General features: G+C 43.2%; 3 protein-coding genes across 11 annotated transcripts; 2 read left to right on the plus strand and 1 right to left on the minus strand.

Annotated features, from left to right (window-relative positions):
* Positions 1 to 601: 601 nt before the first annotated feature.
* On the minus strand, positions 602 to 5348 carry l(2)dtl (WD40 domain-containing protein denticleless). The gene is made up of 4 exons (XM_028310827.1): positions 5135 to 5348; positions 4862 to 5058; positions 2753 to 2864; positions 602 to 2674 (listed from the first exon to the last, which is right to left on the minus strand). Exons 1-4 carry the CDS (start codon positions 5175 to 5177, stop codon positions 1056 to 1058), a joined length of 1971 nt encoding a protein of 656 aa, XP_028166628.1. The 5' UTR covers positions 5178 to 5348; the 3' UTR covers positions 602 to 1055.
* A 124-nt stretch (positions 5349 to 5472) lies between these two features.
* LOC114357291 (myb-like protein D) lies at positions 5473 to 8093 on the plus strand. The gene is made up of 2 exons (XM_028310828.1): positions 5473 to 5770; positions 5883 to 8093. The coding sequence occupies exon 2, from the start codon at positions 6001 to 6003 to the stop codon at positions 7594 to 7596; it is 1596 nt and encodes a 531-aa protein (XP_028166629.1). The 5' UTR covers positions 5473 to 5770; positions 5883 to 6000; the 3' UTR covers positions 7597 to 8093.
* A 558-nt stretch (positions 8094 to 8651) lies between these two features.
* Positions 8652 to 18884, plus strand: LOC114357292 (3-oxoacyl-[acyl-carrier-protein] reductase FabG-like). 9 transcript variants are annotated; one of them, XM_028310835.1, is made up of 5 exons: positions 8670 to 9229; positions 14475 to 14700; positions 15217 to 15303; positions 15687 to 15866; positions 18712 to 18884. In XM_028310835.1, the coding sequence occupies exons 1-5, from the start codon at positions 8976 to 8978 to the stop codon at positions 18769 to 18771; spliced, it is 807 nt and encodes a 268-aa protein (XP_028166636.1). In that variant the 5' UTR covers positions 8670 to 8975; the 3' UTR covers positions 18772 to 18884. The 9 variants fall into 9 exon arrangements, with proteins under 9 accessions (XP_028166639.1, XP_028166637.1, XP_028166636.1 ...); XM_028310838.1 differs by lacking the exons at positions 14475 to 14700; positions 15217 to 15303; positions 15687 to 15866; positions 18712 to 18884 and adding exons at positions 10339 to 10564; positions 11059 to 11145; positions 11465 to 11599 and having other exon boundaries at positions 8652 to 9229; XM_028310831.1 differs by lacking the exons at positions 14475 to 14700; positions 15217 to 15303; positions 15687 to 15866 and adding exons at positions 17639 to 17864; positions 18130 to 18216 and having other exon boundaries at positions 8685 to 9229; positions 18532 to 18884.
* The last annotated feature ends 1947 nt before the right edge of the window (positions 18885 to 20831 follow it).

The raw sequence follows: 20831 nt of genomic DNA on the forward strand, positions 1-20831 counted from the left end.
AACTTTTTTAGTAATATGGCCATAACTTCGTAAATTTTTGTCGTAGAACAAAAATTTTTGCACTGTGTATTAAGGATTTCTTAGCCCTATAAATCTGCATTCACAGCTAAAAATCGAAATGATCCTCATTGTAACATCCACCATAGAATTTCGTTATTTATTTAAATAAATAGTAAAAATGTTAAAATCGTACACACTACTTTTAGTCTTACTAAACAAACGACATTTTACTTTTCTTCAAATGAATAGGTTTCTCTTTCTAGATAGATTCTCAATAATTAGAAATCATCCACGAATCTTCTAAATATATAAAAGGAGAAACTGACTGACTTAGTGACATATCAAAGCACAGCCTAAACGGCTAAACGTAGGCACTTGAAATTTGGAAGGGACGTAGCTTAGGTACCGTAGAGGTGCACTAAGAAAGGAATTCCCGAAATTCCCACGGGAACGGGAATTAGCGGGCAAATCCTTTTGTATGAAAAATCTAAACCGCTTAAGTTAAACGCTTGAAATTTGGCATGCAGGTACCTTAATAAACTTAAAGCTTAGTTACAACAGGATATTGCAAAATTCCCCCGGGAACGGGAGTTAGCGGGAAAAAACATTTGTATGAAAAAATCTAAACCGCGTAAGATAGATGAAGGGGGTAAAACGGGATCCACGCGTACGAAGTCGCGGGCGGCCGCTAGTTCATCTATAATAATTGAGCATTGAGTACACTTTAAATCACGAAATTCCATGATGAACTTGCTAAGTACCCCCATTGGCTACAAATAATGTCACGTGATAAATTAAAAAAATGGCAGGCACAATCTCAGATTTTATAAAATACCCTCGTAAATAAATATTGAAATGTCAGATCTATGGATCTACGTAAACGATTAAGAACACGAAACACTGGTACGAATTTAAAGATGACTGCCATATCGTCAGGAATACTTAAAGTTTGTCTACGTCGACGTATAAAATACATCGATAGAATCACGCAATAAACATTGACTCCTTACATCGTGCAGAATAGGAAACAACTCATATAATTTGCTCACTTCTAATTATTTAGACTTATCCTTATTCGTAACGCTAAAGTACTTCAGCAACGTTCGACCCTTCTTGGCGGATTTGGGGGTTTTCTCCGAGACGGAGCTCCTCCGAGCGGGGACGTTCTCCTTCGGGCTGAGCGGCGCCAGCGGCTTGTCGGCGTCGGCGCGGCCGCGGCGCGCGCGCGTCATCAGCGTCAGCCAGTCCGGCGCCTCGGGCTTCTTCCGCACCGGCGACATCAGCCGCAGGTGCGGCGCCTCGCCCTCCAGCGCGAAGTTCGGCAGGTTCTTGGTCGGCGTCGTGTACGAGATGATCCTCACCTTGCTCGGCGACACCTTCACCGGCGACCTCTGCGCCGCGTCCGGGGACACCGGCTTCGGGCTCCGCGGCGAGAGCCGCTTGCAGGTCCTCCGCTCGTAGTTCTTGGTCGGCGTCATGAACGACGAGCCCGCCGTCGGGATGTAGCCCCAGTCGCGCGGCGGCGACGCGTCCGGCCCGCAGCGCTTGGCCGGGCTCGTGTCGGCGCCCGGGGGCCCGTCGGGGTGGCGGCGCTTGGAGCCGGCGGCGAGCGGCGGCGCGTCGCGGCGCGGGCGCTTGGGCGCGTCGGCGTCGGGTTCGCGCGCGGCCATGAGGTCGGCGAGGCAGCGCTTGGAGGCGCGCGGCGCGGGTCGGGCGCGCTTGGCGGCGGGCGCGGGCGCGGCCTTGCGCTTGAGCGAGCCGGGCGTGCGGTCGAGTGTGCCCCAGTGCGGGCCGGGCGCGGCCGGGCGCGGCGCGGGCTCGGCGCGGCCCTGCAGCGCGGCCGCGTCGGCGAGGTCGCGCTCGGAGCCGACGCGCCAGATCTTGTGGCGCGCGTCGTCGCTGCAGGTGACGAGCTTGAGGTCGGCGCGCGGGCCCCAGGCGGCGCACGTGACCTCGGCCCAGTGGCCGGCGAGGCGCACGAGCGGCTCGGAGCAGCGCACGTTCCACACGTAGGCGTGCTTGTCGCTGCTGCCGCTGACGAGGTAGGCGCCGTCGGGGCTGAGCCCGGTCTTGATGTAGAAGGTGCCGTTCTCGTGGCCGGTGTAGCGGCGCTCGGGCAGCGTGGCGTACGTGGACACGTTGAAGCAGTAGATGACGTTGTCCATGCAGCTGGCGTAGAGGCGCACGCGCGCGTCGTCGATGATGAGGTTGGTGTAGCCGTTCTTGGTGGAGCTGCCGCAGTACGGGATGGAGTGCTTGGGCAGCGGCTCGCGCTTGTAGGCGGAGTAGTTCTTGCGCATGTCCCACACCTTGATGTTCCCGTCGCACTCGCCGCAGGAGATGAGCGTCGAGTCGTCCTGGAAGACGAGGCCGGTGATGCTGGTGGCGCGGTGCGTGTCGATGCGCGGCCGCTTGGAGTGCGAGCCGGGGGTTTTCGGTGTGAAGCTGGAGTGGCAGTTCATCAGACAGTTGTCCGGTTTCAGGATGACGGCGGGTTGGCTGTTGGTGCGGATGTCCCAAACCAATATGTGGCCGTCCCGAGCTCCGGTGGCGAAGACCGTGGGTTCCGTCGGACGAAATACAGCAGTTTTCACTGACCTTGTGTGGTTGGAGAACACTTGGATCCTTTTGGGAGCACCTTCAGCCACATCCCAGAGGCACGCAGTGTGATCACCTGAGGAGAAACATTAGCAGTGTTAAATAATAGGGTTCTGATTTGAAATGACCTAAAAGATAGAAGAGAATGTCTCACCTGACACAGTAACAAAGTTCATGTAGCCCGGCATCCACGCCAGGTCGAACACGGCGTTGTTGTGGCACTGGAAGCCCTCCAGGGTGCTTGCTGAAGATATGCTGGATGTGTCCTACAAATAAACAAGATATTTTTTTATCAATGGGGATGTTGCCTGGGTCAAAAAGCAAGAGTTTTAATTAGTCCGTCAGTTAACTTATCAAAAAATACTCTACACGTATTTTTCACTTTTTCAAACTAATGAAAATTTAAAGAGATAAAGCGCCCCAAAGTTCATAAGAAGAGGCCCGTGACGTCAACGCTTGCTTAAAAATGCCGCACGTTGTGACGTCGTGCGCAACTTCAACGCACCATAACTATGTAATTATTTGTTAGATTGACAAATAAAATTATACGTGTCCAATATTTTTTGATATTAAACATTACGGACTAAAAAAATTTTTTTAGGCAACTAGCCTATTACTAGCGGCCACCCGCGACTCCGTACGCGTGGATTCCGTTTTTTGAATTTTGCAAAATCCCATCTTAGTGAGTATCTCTAAAAGTTCTAAAAGGAACCTCTATGCAAAATTTGCGACTCCTACCACTTGTAATTAGCCATAGATAAAACAATTCAACTACCATTTGGCGCGAAAATTTTAACAAAAATGTATAATGAAGTTTTGGGTCACTGGGAAGGACCTTCGGCCATACCTACAAATGTTCAGGGTTGCATGATTTAAATCACGATTTTTAATATCAATTTTCAATATCCGAAAATGGAATTGATAAAACACTGGCAGTGCATAATTAATCAATTGTAATGTTAATATTAGATGGTAAAGTATGAAATTGCCATTTTCTATGGAGAAATGTTCATTTTTCCATACATTTGATCGATTTTTTGAGAAATTTTGTCGGTAGATTGTGACAACATTAAGCTATAGGATATGTGCAGAAAGAAAAATTAAAATTAATAGTTGTAAAAAAATGTTAAACTTAGGACAAGCTTTTTTTGAGGATTTATTTCTAGTGAAAAAACAAAATAGGATTTTGTTTAAATCATGATTTTCAACCCTGTTCAGGACAGAGAGACTTTGAGAAATTGGTTCTTTTAAAGGGACCGACGGTCTTACGAGATTAGATAGCGAAATGCATTGTAAAATTGCAAACTTGATCATTCTCAGAATGGAAAGTAGTCAAAAGAAAGACTGTTGAAGCATATTAGGAACTTAATTTTAAATGAGATTTTTACCAAATTTTGATGTGTTTTTTTGTAGAAAGTACATTATTCTTGGGTGAAATAGGCTATAATTTTTTCCTGGCAGGCAAAAGTTAATGTCAGATAAATGGAACTGGCCCTAAGAAGATAGAAAATAAAAAAAATCTATCGCTACAGCTGAGCAGGCCTTACATCCTTGTCATTCAATGCTTATCTACTTTAAGTTATCCATTTTGGAATTTATAAACAGGCAGTTCTGTCTGCTTATAAATAATTTATTAATTACCCCAGAAATCAACAACCAACTAGGCACAGCCTGTATTGTAATGGAAAGGTTGTTTCTGCATTTCCAGTCAAGGTTTGTACTAAATGCATTTAAAGCTTGGAACACAAAATTTTTAAAATAAATATATTTTAATTGAATAAATAATTTAAACATTGAAAAATGTATTTTCTTGTATTTTCCCTCTTACTAGACTTATTATGGCTTCATAGCATCTATATCTATAAGGTTTTGTTGATGTTATTATTAATAGCTAGCTAACCTAAAATACCCATAACAAATAGGAAATTGTAAAAAAAACAGCAAGTAGGTAACTAGCATAAAAGGAGGGTTGCATGATTTAAATCACGTTTTTCATTGCATGATTTTTTAAATAAAAATCACTGATTTAAATCAATATCCGAAAATGGATTTATTGAAACGCTGGGAGTGCATATTAATCAACTGTAATCTTCGAAAATAATGTTTTATACCTATTAGGTGTTCAAGTATGAAATTGCCGTTTTGATTCTGCAGAAACCATGAGAGGGGTGGGTTAAAACCATACATAAAATGCATAATGGTCCAGATTGAAAGTTATATTACAAATAATTGGTTTGTGATTTTATAAAACGCGATGACCCACCTGAATAGCAACTCTGCCATCTTCGTTGGCGAGGGCGAGGATGTGCTCGTAGCCGGGAGCCTCCGAGAACCGGCACGCGAATATCGGGGGGTCCTGGTCGAAGTTGGCTGCGGGAACTGAGTTCTGCAGTCCGTAGAACGACTCCTCACCATTCACCACGAGGCGCTTCAGTACATTATCGTAGTTAAACCGACAATCTACAAAATCACACGACATGAAAAGATAGGGTTCGCAAAATTTAATACATTATGAAATGACCAATTTTATACTTACAAATGCCCAGTTGACGGTCTATAAGACATTGTATGTCGTTCATGTTTGAATTTTTCACATTTCAGTCACAAAATCAACGATGTACAGTCACTTTTAGCGATATTACTAGACTTTTCTACAAAAAACGAGTCGAACAAAACATGTTGTGACAGATCTGCGTTGACATTTGAAAAGGCGCGAAGAAAAAACGTTTCGTTTCATCACTGCATCACCACTACAAGACCACCACAACCCTAAATAAGTACCACAACACAATCGTTCGATCAAGTCGGGTCTTTAGGCATTGCATTATCTACCTTTCTCTATGACTGTCTAAAAATACAAAACTCAAAGCTTTATTGACATTCTTAAAAAACAGAGAATGGCAACATCGTTTTCATTTTGTGCCGCAAAATGAAATATTTTTCTTTCTGTTTTTTGTTGCTTTGAACGGCTAAAACCGAGTTTTAATGTTTGGTGTATTCTTTTATTTATTGACCTTGTAACGTTGATAACCCCTTTGTATTGATATCTGTTTGTTTTCTTGATTTATGAGCATTGAAAGTTGGCGGTTCAATCTTGGCTTTCTTTACTGGTTTTCCTGGTGACCGATCCTGATGGTGACCGATGCTACTGCGTAATGTAGCTATTGAAACCGTAAGTAAACACATAGATTCAGTTAAACTCGATTATTAACCTTCGAAGTCTCCCAAAATCATAATGCCTTCGTGTGGCTTGTGGTTCTCAACGAAAGCGTCTGTTATTTCAGGTTTATGGCATGGGACGTCTAAGAAAATGGACAATAATGCATTGATCGGCCGTCGGTTGCGGCTCGGTCGTATGTTCTCGGACGGGAGCTCTGAGTTGACGATCCGAGCGTATTGCGGATGGACCACACCTTTTCAGTGCCTCGCGCGCCTGTTCCGCCAGGCCCGGGGGCGCCCCGCGAGCCCGCGCAGCAGGCCCGGCCGGCCGACGGTCCCTTTATGAACAGCATGGACGAGATATCCTACTGGATCTGCACCAAGCAGGCCCCCTGCCTGTACAACTACGACAATGTGATAAAGAGGCAGTGCGAGGAAGCGCACTGCTCTAAACCTAAAAGTGTTCAAAGTATTACTATAGAGACACCTTCACCCAAGAAGAAGAAGAAAAGAAAGTTATCTCTGCTCGATGATGAGTCTGTGTCCACAGAAAAACAGCAAAATGTATATTTTGAAACGTCCCAGAGAAAGAGCCAGCAGACATTGCTGGAGAGCTGTAAGTCTGACACGCTCGGGTCCGATCTGGACTTCAACATTAAGAACTCTTCTATCAAAGGCAAGTCTAAAAAGGCCAGATTGTCTAAGTCCAATCGGACTATACATAAGAAGAATAAAATTGCTACTTCTACTCCCAAGGTGACTGGAACACTCAGGAGAAGCTTGCGTAAGGCTCAAAGGACTAATAACAATGGTCAAAACAATCACTCCTTTGAAACGTACAACTGTGAAATAATCAACGGAAGCAATACTAAATATAATAATGACAAAGAGAAATCTGCTAGTAGAACTAGAAAACTTGAAACACTCGCTGGCGGGGACCAGAGTATTGAAAAACAGAATTGTAATGAGAAAACTGCTAGGACACCTGTGAACGGTCAGTTTGATGATCTCAGTGATGTGTCTGGTTTCACTGCTAACTATATTCGCTCCACGAAGATCCATTCTGCTAAAAGAAATTTAAGAAATAAAGGTGGTAGAAACATAATCAAGGAGTCCCAGAGGAGCGTACAGAAAGATGACACATTGTTGGTTTGTGTGAACAAGTCGGTCAACACGGGGCTTCCAAAAACCCCAATGCTAAATTGCAGCACTGACTCGTCTCAAAACATTGTCAATTTGGTCACTTTGAAGAGCAACGATAAGTCTGCTAAGGTAAATAAAAGCACCTCCTTGTTAAAGTTTGTAGAAACTAAAAATGGTAAAAAAGCTACTTGCAATGCAGAAGACAAGCCGGCAACATCCAATCTGAACATCTCATTCCAGTCCAAGAGCAGTGCGACATCCAGGTACCCCAAGAGGACCAAAAACAGTTCCCCGGAGGACACGCCACAGAAGGTGGCACCGGACAAAAGAAGGAAGATCAGTAACTCAAATAACAAATCTGAGAGAAAGGAAAATCCTGAAGATAACGTATCCCGTACAAGAAGCGGGAAGTGCATAGGGCTGTCCGTGAGGCAGGCCGAGAACTCGGTGTTGGTGCTGAGCAACTCAATGGAGCAGGTGAGCTCGCTGGCCAGCCTGAACGTGGCCACGCCCTCGGGCTCGGAACCGCGCGGCCGGCCCAAGCGGCGACGGTGCGCCAACAAGCAAGTTGACTTGAAGAAACCGAGCTGTGGTGAACGCCCGGACTCCCTGAGAGACAAAAGTGGTTTCGCGGCGTGTTTCTCGGACAGTGACGAGGACAATGTGCCGTTGAAGGAGAGGAAGTTCTTCTGTTAGTGCATAATTCAATTTAAAGACTGTATACTTTAGTGACTTTTACGAAGAATTTGTTAGTGACTGCATATTTACTGGTTTTGGATAAATGAATTGATGACATTCCACATAAGAAGGTTCTAATGCTCGAGTTATTGATTTGTAACTAATTAATTGATGTTTGAAATTTTATCTAATGTTATATTCAATTAATGTGTTCCATGCTGAATGTTGATGACACCGATCCAATGAATTTTATTTACTTATGAACGATCAGACAGAGAGTCAGGGCTTGTTATGTGGGATTGTTATAAACATTTGACTAATGTAGAGTTGTCCATTTGGTATAATATAATCAACGATTCCTTAGAATGACTGTCTCTGCCAGCCCAGTGCCTGCATTCAGTTACTGTATATTGTATACTCAAAATATACCTTTAAATAATAATAATAATATCATAGTCATGCTCACATTATCTTAGCCTATTAACTGCATGTAAATTAATTAGAATGTTATAATTTAAAAAAACTTGTGTGCATGACACAAATAAAATTTGTGTTAAATTTTTGTTATAAAAGTGCCATTATAATAATTATACACTTGTATTTTATTTAGATCTAAGTTGCAGCATGACCGGAATGACGTTTTATTATAAATAGCAATAGATATTTAAATATCTTATGTTCAGTTTGTATCAAATTATTGTGTAAAATATCTGCTTTTATGTATTTAAAATTGCATATTAAACTTAATGTTATGCAATCTATGATTTTATTATACAAAGCAAAACCTGTGGTAAATATTCCACAATGCCAATTTAATCATATCAACAGAGATAATATTAATAATGTAGGTAGACAATGTCTATTGGAATATTGAGCAGCTTGTATGGCTTTGTGGAATATTTAATCACTAGATGACCCGAGTTCTATTCCCGATTGTATCTGCTTGGCGAGCTATTAGAGGATCTTCCTCTTGCGCGAAATATATAAATTGTAACTTTATTTCAATATAATTAACTTCCTTCGTAAACCGATTACAAAAACTTGTCCTACCTTACCTATTACGTCACTCATCTTTATGTACACATACACATGCACACACAGATAGCATGCAGTCACAGTTACAATCATATATCTACTGTGGTTACAAGCACCGTATCGCACACCGGCCACCGCTCGTTCCCTGTGTTATTTGTGATTACAGTTTAGTGGAAACATGCGATGTATATTTAAGTGGCTAGCCTATTACGAGTAGAATCTGTGAATCCGGCATTGTCTCAAGAGGTTAGATAACATTAAAATAAATTGCGGTGACAATTCCGTTGTTTATCAGATTTCGCTCAGCGCGGGTTCAGAAGCGTACAGTCAGTAGTTCACGTTTTAACAAAATTAGTATCAAGATGGTTGCCGATTTTACGAATAAAGTTGTGTTGGTGACCGGCGCGAGCGCGGGAATCGGGGAGGCCATCGCACTGTTGTTTGCGAAGCTTGGCGCCAAGTTGGCGATCGTGGGCCGGGACGCCGGGAACCTGGGGAGCGTGGCCAAGCGCTGCCAGGCCGAGAAAGGCCTGGCCCCGCTGGCGATCGTAGCCGACTTGGCCACGGATGCCGGCTGCGACAAAACTGCCAAGGACACCCTCGTGCATTTTGGAAGGTAAAAGATTGTTCATTTGATAACGAAGTCATAAGTTAATTAAGTAATTCTTTGTTTTTTAAAAAGACGTGTTTGTTCAAACACTTCGAGAATGGCTGGACCGATTTTCATGGATTTTGATTTGTTGTACCTATTTGTGTCCGTCTCGAAAATTGACGAAAAAATAAAATAAAAGAATAAACGTTTTCCCGTACAAAATGCTTTAAAAAGTATGTAGTGGGATGGGCGTGCTGTTTTAATTTGAAAATTTGTTATTCGAATTTATTTATGTATTTTCAGAGATAACTACTCGTATCTGCTATCAAACAACACTAATAATATTAAAATTATTAGGACCGCATTTCCTGTTATAAATTACGTTTTAGGTAGGTATTTACCTACCTAATGAAATTCGGCTTCAGTAGATAATTATAATCTGACTTGTTGTATGGTTTACTGGAGTTTTATGTAATAAGAACACGAGATTATTGTGCTGTGCTCATAAGTATACTAAGTATAGCGTGCTCCATAGCGTATAGCGTGGAGAGTCCTAAGTACTTCCCTACTTTTATAATTCTGTGTAGGCCTCAGTAATCCTCATATTGCTTCTGGTAAATTAGAGGGTCGTGCTGACCAAATGATGTTGTGATACTAGGTTCAAAATCGACCTTTACCAAACTCAAGTGGCAGTGGCCAGAGCACATAGTAGCTCGTAGAGCTGATGCTTATGGCCGTTGGGGCTGAAAAGTTCGTTCTCGTGTGGTGACCACCTGCCGGAAAAGACAGCCTTCCCACTAGGTGGACCGACGATCTGGTGTAGATCGCAGGAAGGTCTGGATGCGGGCAGCGCAGGAGCGGTTGTAAAAATCCTTGGCGGAGGCTTTTGTCCAGCTGTGGACGTCAATTAGCTGAAACGAAACGAACGTAGTAGAGGGAGACTGCGTAATTTACGTTCCTGTCGGAAAGAATGAATGAACTCACGGGATATCCGCTGAAATCCAGTGCACTCCAGTGTCTGGAAATTTTTTAATGTCCCGCTCATTTACCGTACTCACAAGATTAATTAGGTCCTACTTTAGCTGATGAATTTCTTATGAATGTGTGTTGAAAAGGTTTCTACAATCTTTCAGGCTAGATGTGCTGATCAACAACGTGGGCGTGGGGGCACGCACGTGCATCCAGCGCGCCGACATGGAGACCTTTGACCGCGTGTTCAGCACCAACGTGCGCGGCGTGTACAACCTCACGCGCCAGCTCGTGCCCGCGCTTATCAAGAGCAAAGGCAACATCGTCAACATCTCTAGCATCGCTGGCACCTGCGTGTCTGTGGGCAGTCTACCCTACGGCATGTCCAAGGTATTACTCGCGTTTTAGCGTTGGCTCACAGGTACGGGCGTGCACGGGCTGAACTGGTAACCAGCCACGGCCGATGCTTCCATGCGTCCACTGCTGGACATAAGTATGCCTCCCCCAGTTTATATTCTGTGGTGTGGTAATTAATCCAAAGTAGTTTCCTATTACAAGTTTTGTTTAATTGGAGCTAAAGGGCGCAATAGGATTCAAGGATATTTTTTTAAATATGCGTGGCGTGGGTTGTAAATCAGTGCTGGCACCGAGGTAGACCCAATTGACCAAGAGCGCCAAAATACTACACGCCTACCTACTAATGAAGCGTTTTAAGACACCGAAGAAGCGTCGAAATATGAAATAGAAATGCTTGATCTGACGACTCAATATCTAATGGCAGAACGTGTCGTCTCGGTTAGAATTGGGTAGCTAAATCATGAATGTCCATGCATGTGATGTCAGGCTTTATGTAAGAAGTGCAATAAAGCCATGTTCGCTTGCAGGCGGCGCTGGACCACTTCTCGAAGCTCATCGCGCTGGAGCTGGCGCCGCTGGGCGTGCGAGTCAACACTGTCAGCCCCGGCGTCACTGTGAGTACATAATCTGCTTCCACTCGAGAACTTTTCAGCCCCAACGGCCATCAGCTCTACGAGCTATGAGCACTGCCACGTTTAGCAACTCTGTGGGCTATGTCGATCACTTTGGTTTTTCTGCGGATTTCCGCATTTCAGATTCCAACACGTAAGAAAACTCCGAGCATAGCACGCCCTTTGGGTGGTATAATCACTCCTGAATGTTTATTTTGTCCTCATATTAAACCGCAAGCATAGCACGCTCCATCGCCCTTTGGGTAATCACTACTCAATCTTTCTTTTGTCCTCATATTTTATTTTTTATCGCAATCCCCAGATAAGCAAGTTCGTGCAGCGACTCACGGACTTACTTTTAAAAACTAAAATCTTCATAGTTTTTTTTTTTGACGCACTCGCTAGCGAGCACACATATAGAACTAACGTAAACTCATGGTAAGCACACTGATTCGATCACGCAGGGAAACTCCAAGCATAGCACGTTCCATCGCCCTTTGGATAATCACTCCTCAATCTCTTTTGTCCTCATATTTTATTTTCGCAATCCCCAGATAAGCAAGTTCGTGCAGCGTCTCACGGACTACACCGAGGAGCAGTACCAGGCGTGGCTGCAGGAGGCCTCGGGCTCCATCCCGCTGGGGCGCGTGTGCTCGGGCGAGGACATCGCCAAGATGGTGGCTCACCTGGCCAGCGACGAGCTCAGCGCGCTCGTCACCGGCACCGTGGTGCAGGTCGACGGAGGCCTGCAATACTCCAGCGTCGGCGGGCTGATGCAGAAGCAGATGAAGTAGCGCTTCAGTGCTTAATAGAAATTATCAACTTAAAAATGCATTATGAATACAATAAATGGACCAAAAATGTTGTTAATTTAAAAACCTCTGACGGTTAGAAAAATCTTAAACACGTCATGTTGAACATTAGTATGAATAATTACATTTCCATACCAAACGATAATTAAAACAAGTGTTTAACGGGTGTTTAAGTTATTGTAATAAGCCCATGAAAGATTTAATATTTGTAATCTACCTATGGCCAATCAGCTGCTGTTCAGTGCCAGTATTGCTACAAATGTCATTCATTTGAATTCGGGAGCGGGAAAAAACGACAGATTAACGTGGCGTGCGGATGGTTAATTACGCGCGCTTTTAGGCTTAAGATTTTGGTTGTAAAAGAGGAAATAATATAAATCTAAGTTAAGTACATCCAGTGTTTTATTTAATACCAACTGACCCGGCGAACTTCATCAGGTTCATCGGGGTTAATGTAGGATTCTAATGGTGAAAGACGGCTCGTTACCAATGATAATTATGGGCATTACGAGTATCTATGTAGGTATGGCTCACGCGACTTGCACATTACAAGGAAAATTATTGTAGTTACCTAGCTACATAGGTTCTAAAAGTTACTTAGTAGGTACCTATTAGAGAGTGTGAAAGAAAGAAATCTTGATTAGTTAATTGATTCCGCAACTTTAACATTTTACGTAAAACTATCAAGACTCTCCCAGTCGCACCTTGTAGTAAACCCCCTGATCGTATCGATTGCCCTTATAATCAACTTTTAGAAAAAAGTAGGTAGCTAGGTACCTACCTACTTAATTAATTAGAATGTTATTTTAAAACTTCTCTGAGTTGGGTTGGATCAGATTTTCAAAAATTTCATTTCAAAATATGTATAAGCATTCTATCTTTCACAATAATCAATTGCAACTTGACACTTATCATTGTCCCATACAATTTATCAACATAAGTAAGTAGGTAGGTACCTACATAGTCATACCATAAGTGCATGTTGATGCGATGTGTATCAAGTGACTGTTGTGATTCGGAACCGGTAGGTATTGTTTCGAGAGGATAGATAACTAGAAAATAAATTGCGATTACAGCCGCGTTTTATAACAGTATCGCACGCACGGCACATACTTAATCAGAAGCGTACAAAATCTCTCCTTTTAAGAAAATTTGTGACAATGGTTCCCGATTTTACGAATAAAGTTGTGTTGGTGACCGGCGCGAGCGCGGGAATCGGGGAGGCCATCGCGCTGTTGTTTGCGAAGCTTGGCGCGAACTTGGCGATCGTGGGCCGGGACGCCGGGAACCTGGGGAGCGTGGCCAAGCGCTGCCAGGCCGAGAGAGGCCTGGCCCCGCTGGCGATCGTAGCCGACTTGGCCACGGATGCCGGCTGCGACAAAACTGCCAAGGATACACTCGCACATTATGGAAGGTAAACGATTGTTCATTTGATAACGAAGTCTTATGTTAATTAAGTAATTCTTTGTTTTTTTAAAAGACGTGTTTGTTCAAACACTTTGAGAATGGCTGGACCGATTTTCATGGATTTTGATTTGTTGTGCCTATTTGTGTCCGTCTCGAAAATTGACGAAAAAATAAAATAAAAGAATAAACGTTTTCCCGTACAAAATGCTTTAAAAAGTATGTAGTGGGATGGGCGTGCTGTTTTAATTTGAAAATTTGTTATTCGAATTTATTTATGTATTTTCAGAGATAACTACTCGTATCTGCTATCAAACAACACTAATAATATTAAAATTATTAGGACCGCATTTCCTGTTATAAATTACGTTACTTAGGTAGGTATTTACCTAATGAAATTCGGCTTCAGTAGATAATTATAATCTGACTTGTTGTATGGTTTACTGGAGTTTTATGTAATAAGAACACGAGATTATTGTGCTGTGCTCGTAAGTATACTAAGTATAGCGTGCTCCATAGCGTATAAGGTGGAGAGTCCTAAGTACTTCCCTACTTTTATAATTCTGTGTAGGCCTCAGTAATCCTCATATTGCTTCTGGTAAATTAGAGGGTCGTGCTGACCAAATGATGTTGTGATACTAGGTTCAAAATCGACCTTTACCAAACTCAAGTGGCAGTGGCCAGAGCACATAGTAGCTCGTAGAGCTGATGCTTATGGCCGTTGGGGCTGAAAAGTTCGTTCTCGTGTGGTGACCACCTGCCGGAAAAGACAGCCTTCCCACTAGGTGGACCGACGATCTGGTGTAGATCGCAGGAAGGTCTGGATGCGGGCAGTGCAAGAGCGATTGAAAAAATCCTTGGCGGAAGCTTTAGTCCAGCTGTGGACGTCAATTAGCTGAAACGAAACGAACGTAGGAGAGGGAGACTGCGTAATTTACGTTCCTGTCGGAAAGAATGAATGAACTAACAGGATCGAACGAACTAACGGGATCGGAACGGGATATCCAGTTTTTAAATGTCTCGCTCATTTACCGTACTCACAAGATTAATTAGGTCCTACTTTAGCTGATGAATTTCTTATGAATGTGTGTTGAAAAGGTTTCTACAATCTTTCAGGCTAGATGTGCTGATCAACAACGTGGGCGTGGGTGCGCGCACGTGCATCCAGCGCGCCGACATGGAGACCTTCGACCGCGTGTTCAGCACCAACGTGCGCGGCGTGTACAACCTCACGCGCCAGCTCGTGCCCGCGCTCATCAAGAGCAAAGGCAACATCGTCAACATTTCCAGCATCGCTGGCTCCTGCGTGTCTGTGGGCAGTCTACCCTACGGCATGTCCAAGGTATTTATTTACTCGCGTTTTAGCGTTAGCTCACGGGTACGGGCGTGCACGGGCTGAACTGGTAACCAGCCACGGCCGATGCTTCCATGCGTCCACAGCTGGACATAAGTATGCCTCCCCCAGTTTATATTCTGTGGTCTGGTAATTAATCTAAAGTAGTTTCCTATTACAAGTTTTGTTTAATTGGAGCTAAAGGGCGCAATAGGATTCAAGAATATTTTTTTTTAATTATGCGTGGCGTGGGGTGTAAAACAGTGCTGGCACCGAGGTAGACCCAATTGACCAAGAGCGCCAAAATACTACACGCCAACTAAATAAACGTTTTAAGACACCATAGAAGCGTCGAAGTATGAACCAGAAATGCTTGATCTGACGACTCAATATCAAATGGCAGAACGTGTCGTCTCGTTTAGAATTGGGTAACTAGCTAAACCATGAATACAACATTGGAAATGTCCATGCATGTGATGTTAGGTTTTATGTAAGAAGTGCAATAAAGGCCATGTTCGCTTGCAGGCGGCGCTGGACCACTTCTCGAAGCTCATCGCGTTGGAGCTGGCGCCGCTGGGTGTGCGTGTCAACACTGTCAGCCCCGGCGTCACTGTGAGTACATAATCTGCTTCCACTCGAGAACTTTTAAGCCCCAACGGCCATCAGCTCTACGTAGCTCGTAGAGCACTGCCACGTTTAGCAATTCTCTGTGCTATGTCGAGACTGGTTTTTCTGCGGATCTCCTCATTTCAGTGTGCTCACCATGATAAATGTTTGCTCGCTAGCGGTTACTTTTAAAAACTAAAATCTTTATAGTTATTTTTTTTGACGCACTCGCTAGCGAGCACACATACCCAGGACTAACGTAAGCTCATGGTAAGCACACTTATTCGATCACGCAGGGCAACTCCAAGCATAGCACGTTTCATCGCTCTTTGGGTCATAGTCACTCCTCAATCTTTCTTTTGTCCTCATATTTTTATCGCAATCCCCAGATAAGCAAGTTCGTGCAGCGTCTCACGGACTACACCGAGGAGCAGTACCAGGCGTGGCTGCAGGAGGCCTCGGGCTCCATCCCGCTGGGGCGCGTGTGCTCGGGCGAGGACATCGCCAAGATGGTGGCTCACCTGGCCAGCGACGAGCTCAGCGCGCTCGTCACCGGCACCGTGGTGCAGGTCGACGGAGGCCTGCAATACTCCAGCGTCGGCGGGCTGATGCAGAAGCAGATGAAGTAGCGCTTCAGTGCTTAATAGAAATTATCAACTTGAAAATGCATTATGAATACAACAATAAACAAAGACAAAAAATATTGTTATTTTCAAAAATGTAACGGCCTTATTACAAAAACTTAAACACGTCATGTTGGACATTAGTTTAAAATGTCATTTATTTATTTATTTATTTATGGCACACCTACAGAGATCAAACAATAACAATACAATTACTTAATATCATTTCCATACCAAATGACAATTTAAACAAGTGTTTAACGGGTGTTTAAGTAATTGTAGTTAAGCCCATGAATGTTTTAATATTCGTAACCTATGGCCAATCAGCTGCTGTTCAGTGCCAGTATTGCTACAAATGTCATTCATTTGAATTCGGGAGCGGGAAAAAACGACAGATTAACGTGGCGTGCGGATGGTTAATTACGCGCGCTTTTAGGCTTAAGATTTTGGTTGTAAAAGAGGAAATAATATAAATCCAAGTTAAGTACATCCAGTGTTTTATTTAATACCAACTGACCCGGCGAACTTCATCAGGTTCATCAGGGTTAATGTAGGATTCTAATGGTGAAAGACGGCTCGTTGCCAATGATAATTATGGGCATTATGTATGGCTCACGCGACTTGCGCATTACAAAAATTTTACGAAAATTATTGTACCTACATAGGTTCTAAAAGTTACTTAGTACCTATTAGAGAGTGTGAAAGAAAGAAATCTTGATTAGTTAATTGATTCCGCAACTTTAACATTTTACGTAAAACTATCAAGACTCCCAGTCGCTCCTTGTAGTAAACCCCCTAATCGTATTGATTGCCCTTAAAATCAACTTTTAGAAAAAAGTAGGTACCTACTTAATTAATTAACTAGAATGTTATTTTAAATTTTCTCTGCGTTGGGTTGAATCAGATTTTCAATTTCATTTCAAAATATAAACATTCCTACATAGTCATCATACCTACCATAAGTGCATGTTGATGCGATGTGTATCAAGTGACTGTTGTGATCCGGAACCGGTAGGTATTGTTTCGAGAGGACAGATAACTAGAAAATAAATTGCGATTACAGCCGCATTTTATAACAGTATCGCACAGCATAGCTTCAGAAGCGTACAAAATCTCTCCTTTTAAGAAAAATAAAAAACTTTTAAGAAAAGTTGTGACAATGGTTCCCGATTTTACGAATAAAGTTGTGTTGGTGACAGGCGCGAGCGCGGGAATCGGGGAGGCCATCGCGCTGTTGTTTGCGAAGCTTGGCGCGAAGTTGGCGATCGTGGGCCGGGACGCCGGGAACCTGGGGAGCGTGGCCAAGCGCTGCCAGGCCGAGAGAGGCCTGGCCCCGCTGGCGATCGTAGCCGACTTGGCCACGGATGCCGGCTGCGATAAAACTGCCAAGGATACACTCGCACATTATGGAAGGTAAGCGATCGTTCATTATGTAAGTATACTTATTTATTTGAACCCATCAATGTAGGCCAAATACTCCAATTGCCTCTGTTAATTAGAGATGCTATCTGACCTGATGATGATGATGAGGATTCATTCCTTGTCGGAAATAATGAACAATAGCGGACGTTTCTTGCTGGAATCCCGCATCAGCCATCATAAGTCGTTTCGACCAAAGTAACAAAAGAGCAAACCTTCCTAGTGTTTAGTTTAAGATGATTAGCTGTTGTGTACTTGTTGGTCTTGTATAAAGCTTTATCTATGCATGTATGTTTCAGGCTAGATGTGCTGATAAACAACGCGGGCGTGGGGGCACGCACGTGCATCCAGAACGCAGACATGGAGACCTTTGACCGCGTGTTCAATACGAACGTGCGCGGCGTGTACAATCTCACGCGTCAGCTCGTGCCCGCGCTCATCAAGAGCAAAGGCAACATCATCAACATCTCTAGCATCGCCGGCACCTGCGTGACGGTGGGCAGCTTGCCCTACCCCATGTCCAAGGTAATCCGCGTCTTTGCCATGGTATTTGCCCCAGGCATGGGCTCAAAACTGATCGCCATCGCCTAGCTTAGTAGTTCGCGAACAGGATTTACTAGTGGTTGCGGGTTGAATTCCTGCACAATACAAACATAAATATCCGTTTATGCAGGTAAGAGTGTTTCCTAGTCTTTACCGTGACTAGGGATTCAAAATCAAATCGACTAGGGATTCTAAATAATATTAAGGCTTTATGAAAAAGTGCAACAAATGCCTTGTGCGCTTGCAGGCGGCGCTGGACCACTTCTCAAAACTCATCGCTCTAGAACTGGCACCACTGGGGGTGCGCGTCAACACCGTTAGCCCCGGCGTCACTGTGAGTACTTTAACCCACTACTTAATACCCCCTTCCTTACTGATCAAAGTTACGTACACGGGCATTGAACAGGGTGTTGCCGCCCCTTTGAAAAATATCGGGTTATTTTGTCTAGATCAGCCTTAAGAAGGCTAATCAAGACAATCTAGGTGGACCGACGATCTGGTGAAGGTCGCGAGAGGTGCCTGGATGCGAGCGGCGCAGGACCGGTCTTTGTGGAAATCCTTGGGGGAGGCCTTTGTCCAGCAGTGGACGTCTTTCGGCTGAAACAACAACAACAACAGTCTCTTATTTTTCATTAATTTACAACCCCAGGTGAGCAAGTTCGTGCAGCGACTCACGGACTACAACGAGAAGCAGTACCAGGACTGGCTGAAGAACGCCTCGGGCTCCATCCCGCTGGGGCGCGTGTGCTCGGGAGAGGACATCGCCAAGATGGTGGCGCACCTGGCCAGCGACGAGCTCAGTCCGCTTGTCACCGGCACCGTGGTGGAGGTCGACGGAGGCATGCGGTTCGGAAACATCGGCGGGCTAGTGCAGAGTTATGCAAAATAAGCAAACGAAGTAGATCTTGGTAAACGAAGTGGCTATGTTCTTTAAATTTCAATAGGTACTCATTGTTGAAAAGCCAAAATAAATAAATAAATAAATCTCTAACTTCGTCAATATAGTAGACCCTCAATCATCATTAAGCACATTACGTACATACTATTTTTTAACCCCCTACCCCTCCCTCTTGTTTAATATTTATTATGTGATAAAAACTACCAAGATGCTCCCTCCCCTTGTTAGATACAAAAGACATGGTCCAAGTCCCCTTCCTCCTAATCGTCTTACGTAAAAATAAGTGCCTCATATCAATCAAAATCACTTGATTTGATTTTGTAGGTACCCATATTAAACTAATTTTAGGTAAATAGATTACTTCTACTTATGTACCTATTTTATTTTTATTTTACAAAAAACATACAGTTTTTATGTTACCTACAAACCTAAGAAAAGCGCAATAAACTAATTAGCTAGTTACAAAGTTCTAAGAAATTACCTGGCCTTACCAATTTTTTTTTCAAAATAGATAGAGTTTCTCTCAAAAAGTTACGCAAAGGTGGAAATCATGGTGAAACCTAGAGTGGAATTTAAGTACTTATCTCAGAACACTTAAGGTAAACGGCTACTAGTTCGTGATAGTACGTAAGTTCGTAAGTTTTTTTTCTAGCTCAAATAATAAGCAAATGGAATATTATTTATAAAAATTCTTTATTACTACAAAAACTCTATTATTTAAGCTATCTAAAAAACCAAGTACCAACATTGTGGCGCCAAAAATGAGAGCAATACGAAGCTTCAAACTCTCAGAGAGCCAAAAACAGCCGTGCGGCGTGAAAATGTTGCTCTCACCGTAAGGTTAGCGCTCCAACTTCTTTTAAGCTTATAAAAAGGCGAAGAAACGTCCATTTGCATAAAACTTGTAATAGTGGTTTCATGTGTTCCTTGACAATTGATTTGGCTTAGAAAAAAGTTATATGAAAACGTAGAATTCCTTTAAAATTGCGATTAGGGGGGGGGGGGTAAGGCCCCCCTACATTTCTGTTGGTTATATAAATATTTTCACATATTGTTAGAATAATAAATCAAAACTTTATACGAAGGTACGTACCTACTTAGCTAGACAGACTCACATTATTTCTCATGAATGTTTCAGGTAAGTAATATCGTCAATTTCACAGAATTCTTTTATTCTAAATTTATACTATCGTTTTTAAATCTACTAAACCCTTAATCATTATTAAAATATCCTAACTCGATGCGTAAAACTTTATCCCGAAATAGGGGACATGAGTTCACGAACTTAGAAACAGAGCAAAATTTTATCACGAAACAGGATCCAAACAAGAGGTCCGCAGAACAATTAATATTAAAAAAAGTTTAAACAATATAACTATAATTTATGTATTAAGTTACTGTCAAAAGACCAAACTTTAGCATAGAAAAGCTTTCATACTGATATCATCCTTGGTTATTTTTAAATAAATTGTTAAAGTCGTAAGAGCCTTAATATACCGAAGTAGGGGGCACTTACCTTAGGCAGGTACCTGATTGTTTTTCAAAAGTACGAGTACGTTTGCTGCATTCATACTTAAGTAACACGCGATCGATATCTGGCGTCAAGAAGGCCACCCATCAGAACGTCAACTATTTGCACTAAGAGGTACATAATCAATATGTACTTTCTAATTTAACTGTCCAAATAGTCCCGTTAACCCCTGGTGGTAAGTCAATATGCTTGTGTTACGAAAATGGGTTTCTCCTCGGTAGTCCAGCGGCGATGGGGTTCGAAACAGTTCAAAACCGCCACCATTATTCATCATCATCATCATCATCATGTCAGCCATAGGACGTCCACTGCTGAACATAGGCCTCCCCCAATGATTTCCACATCGCACGGTTGGTAGCGGCCTGCATCCAGCGCCTTCCTGCTACCTTTATCAGGTCGTCGGTCTACCATTATGGTCGCGTCTAAATTAAACTGCCTCCTTGACTACTTTTTATCTAACTGTACTTTATTATTTCATTTGATAAATGTCACATTGTTTAGTAAGTACATAACAACATCA

This window comes from Ostrinia furnacalis, unplaced genomic scaffold (genome assembly GCF_004193835.3).
Source record: "Ostrinia furnacalis isolate ACB-3 unplaced genomic scaffold, ASM419383v2 OfSCF3121, whole genome shotgun sequence".
NCBI lineage: Eukaryota > Metazoa > Arthropoda > Insecta > Lepidoptera > Crambidae > Ostrinia > Ostrinia furnacalis.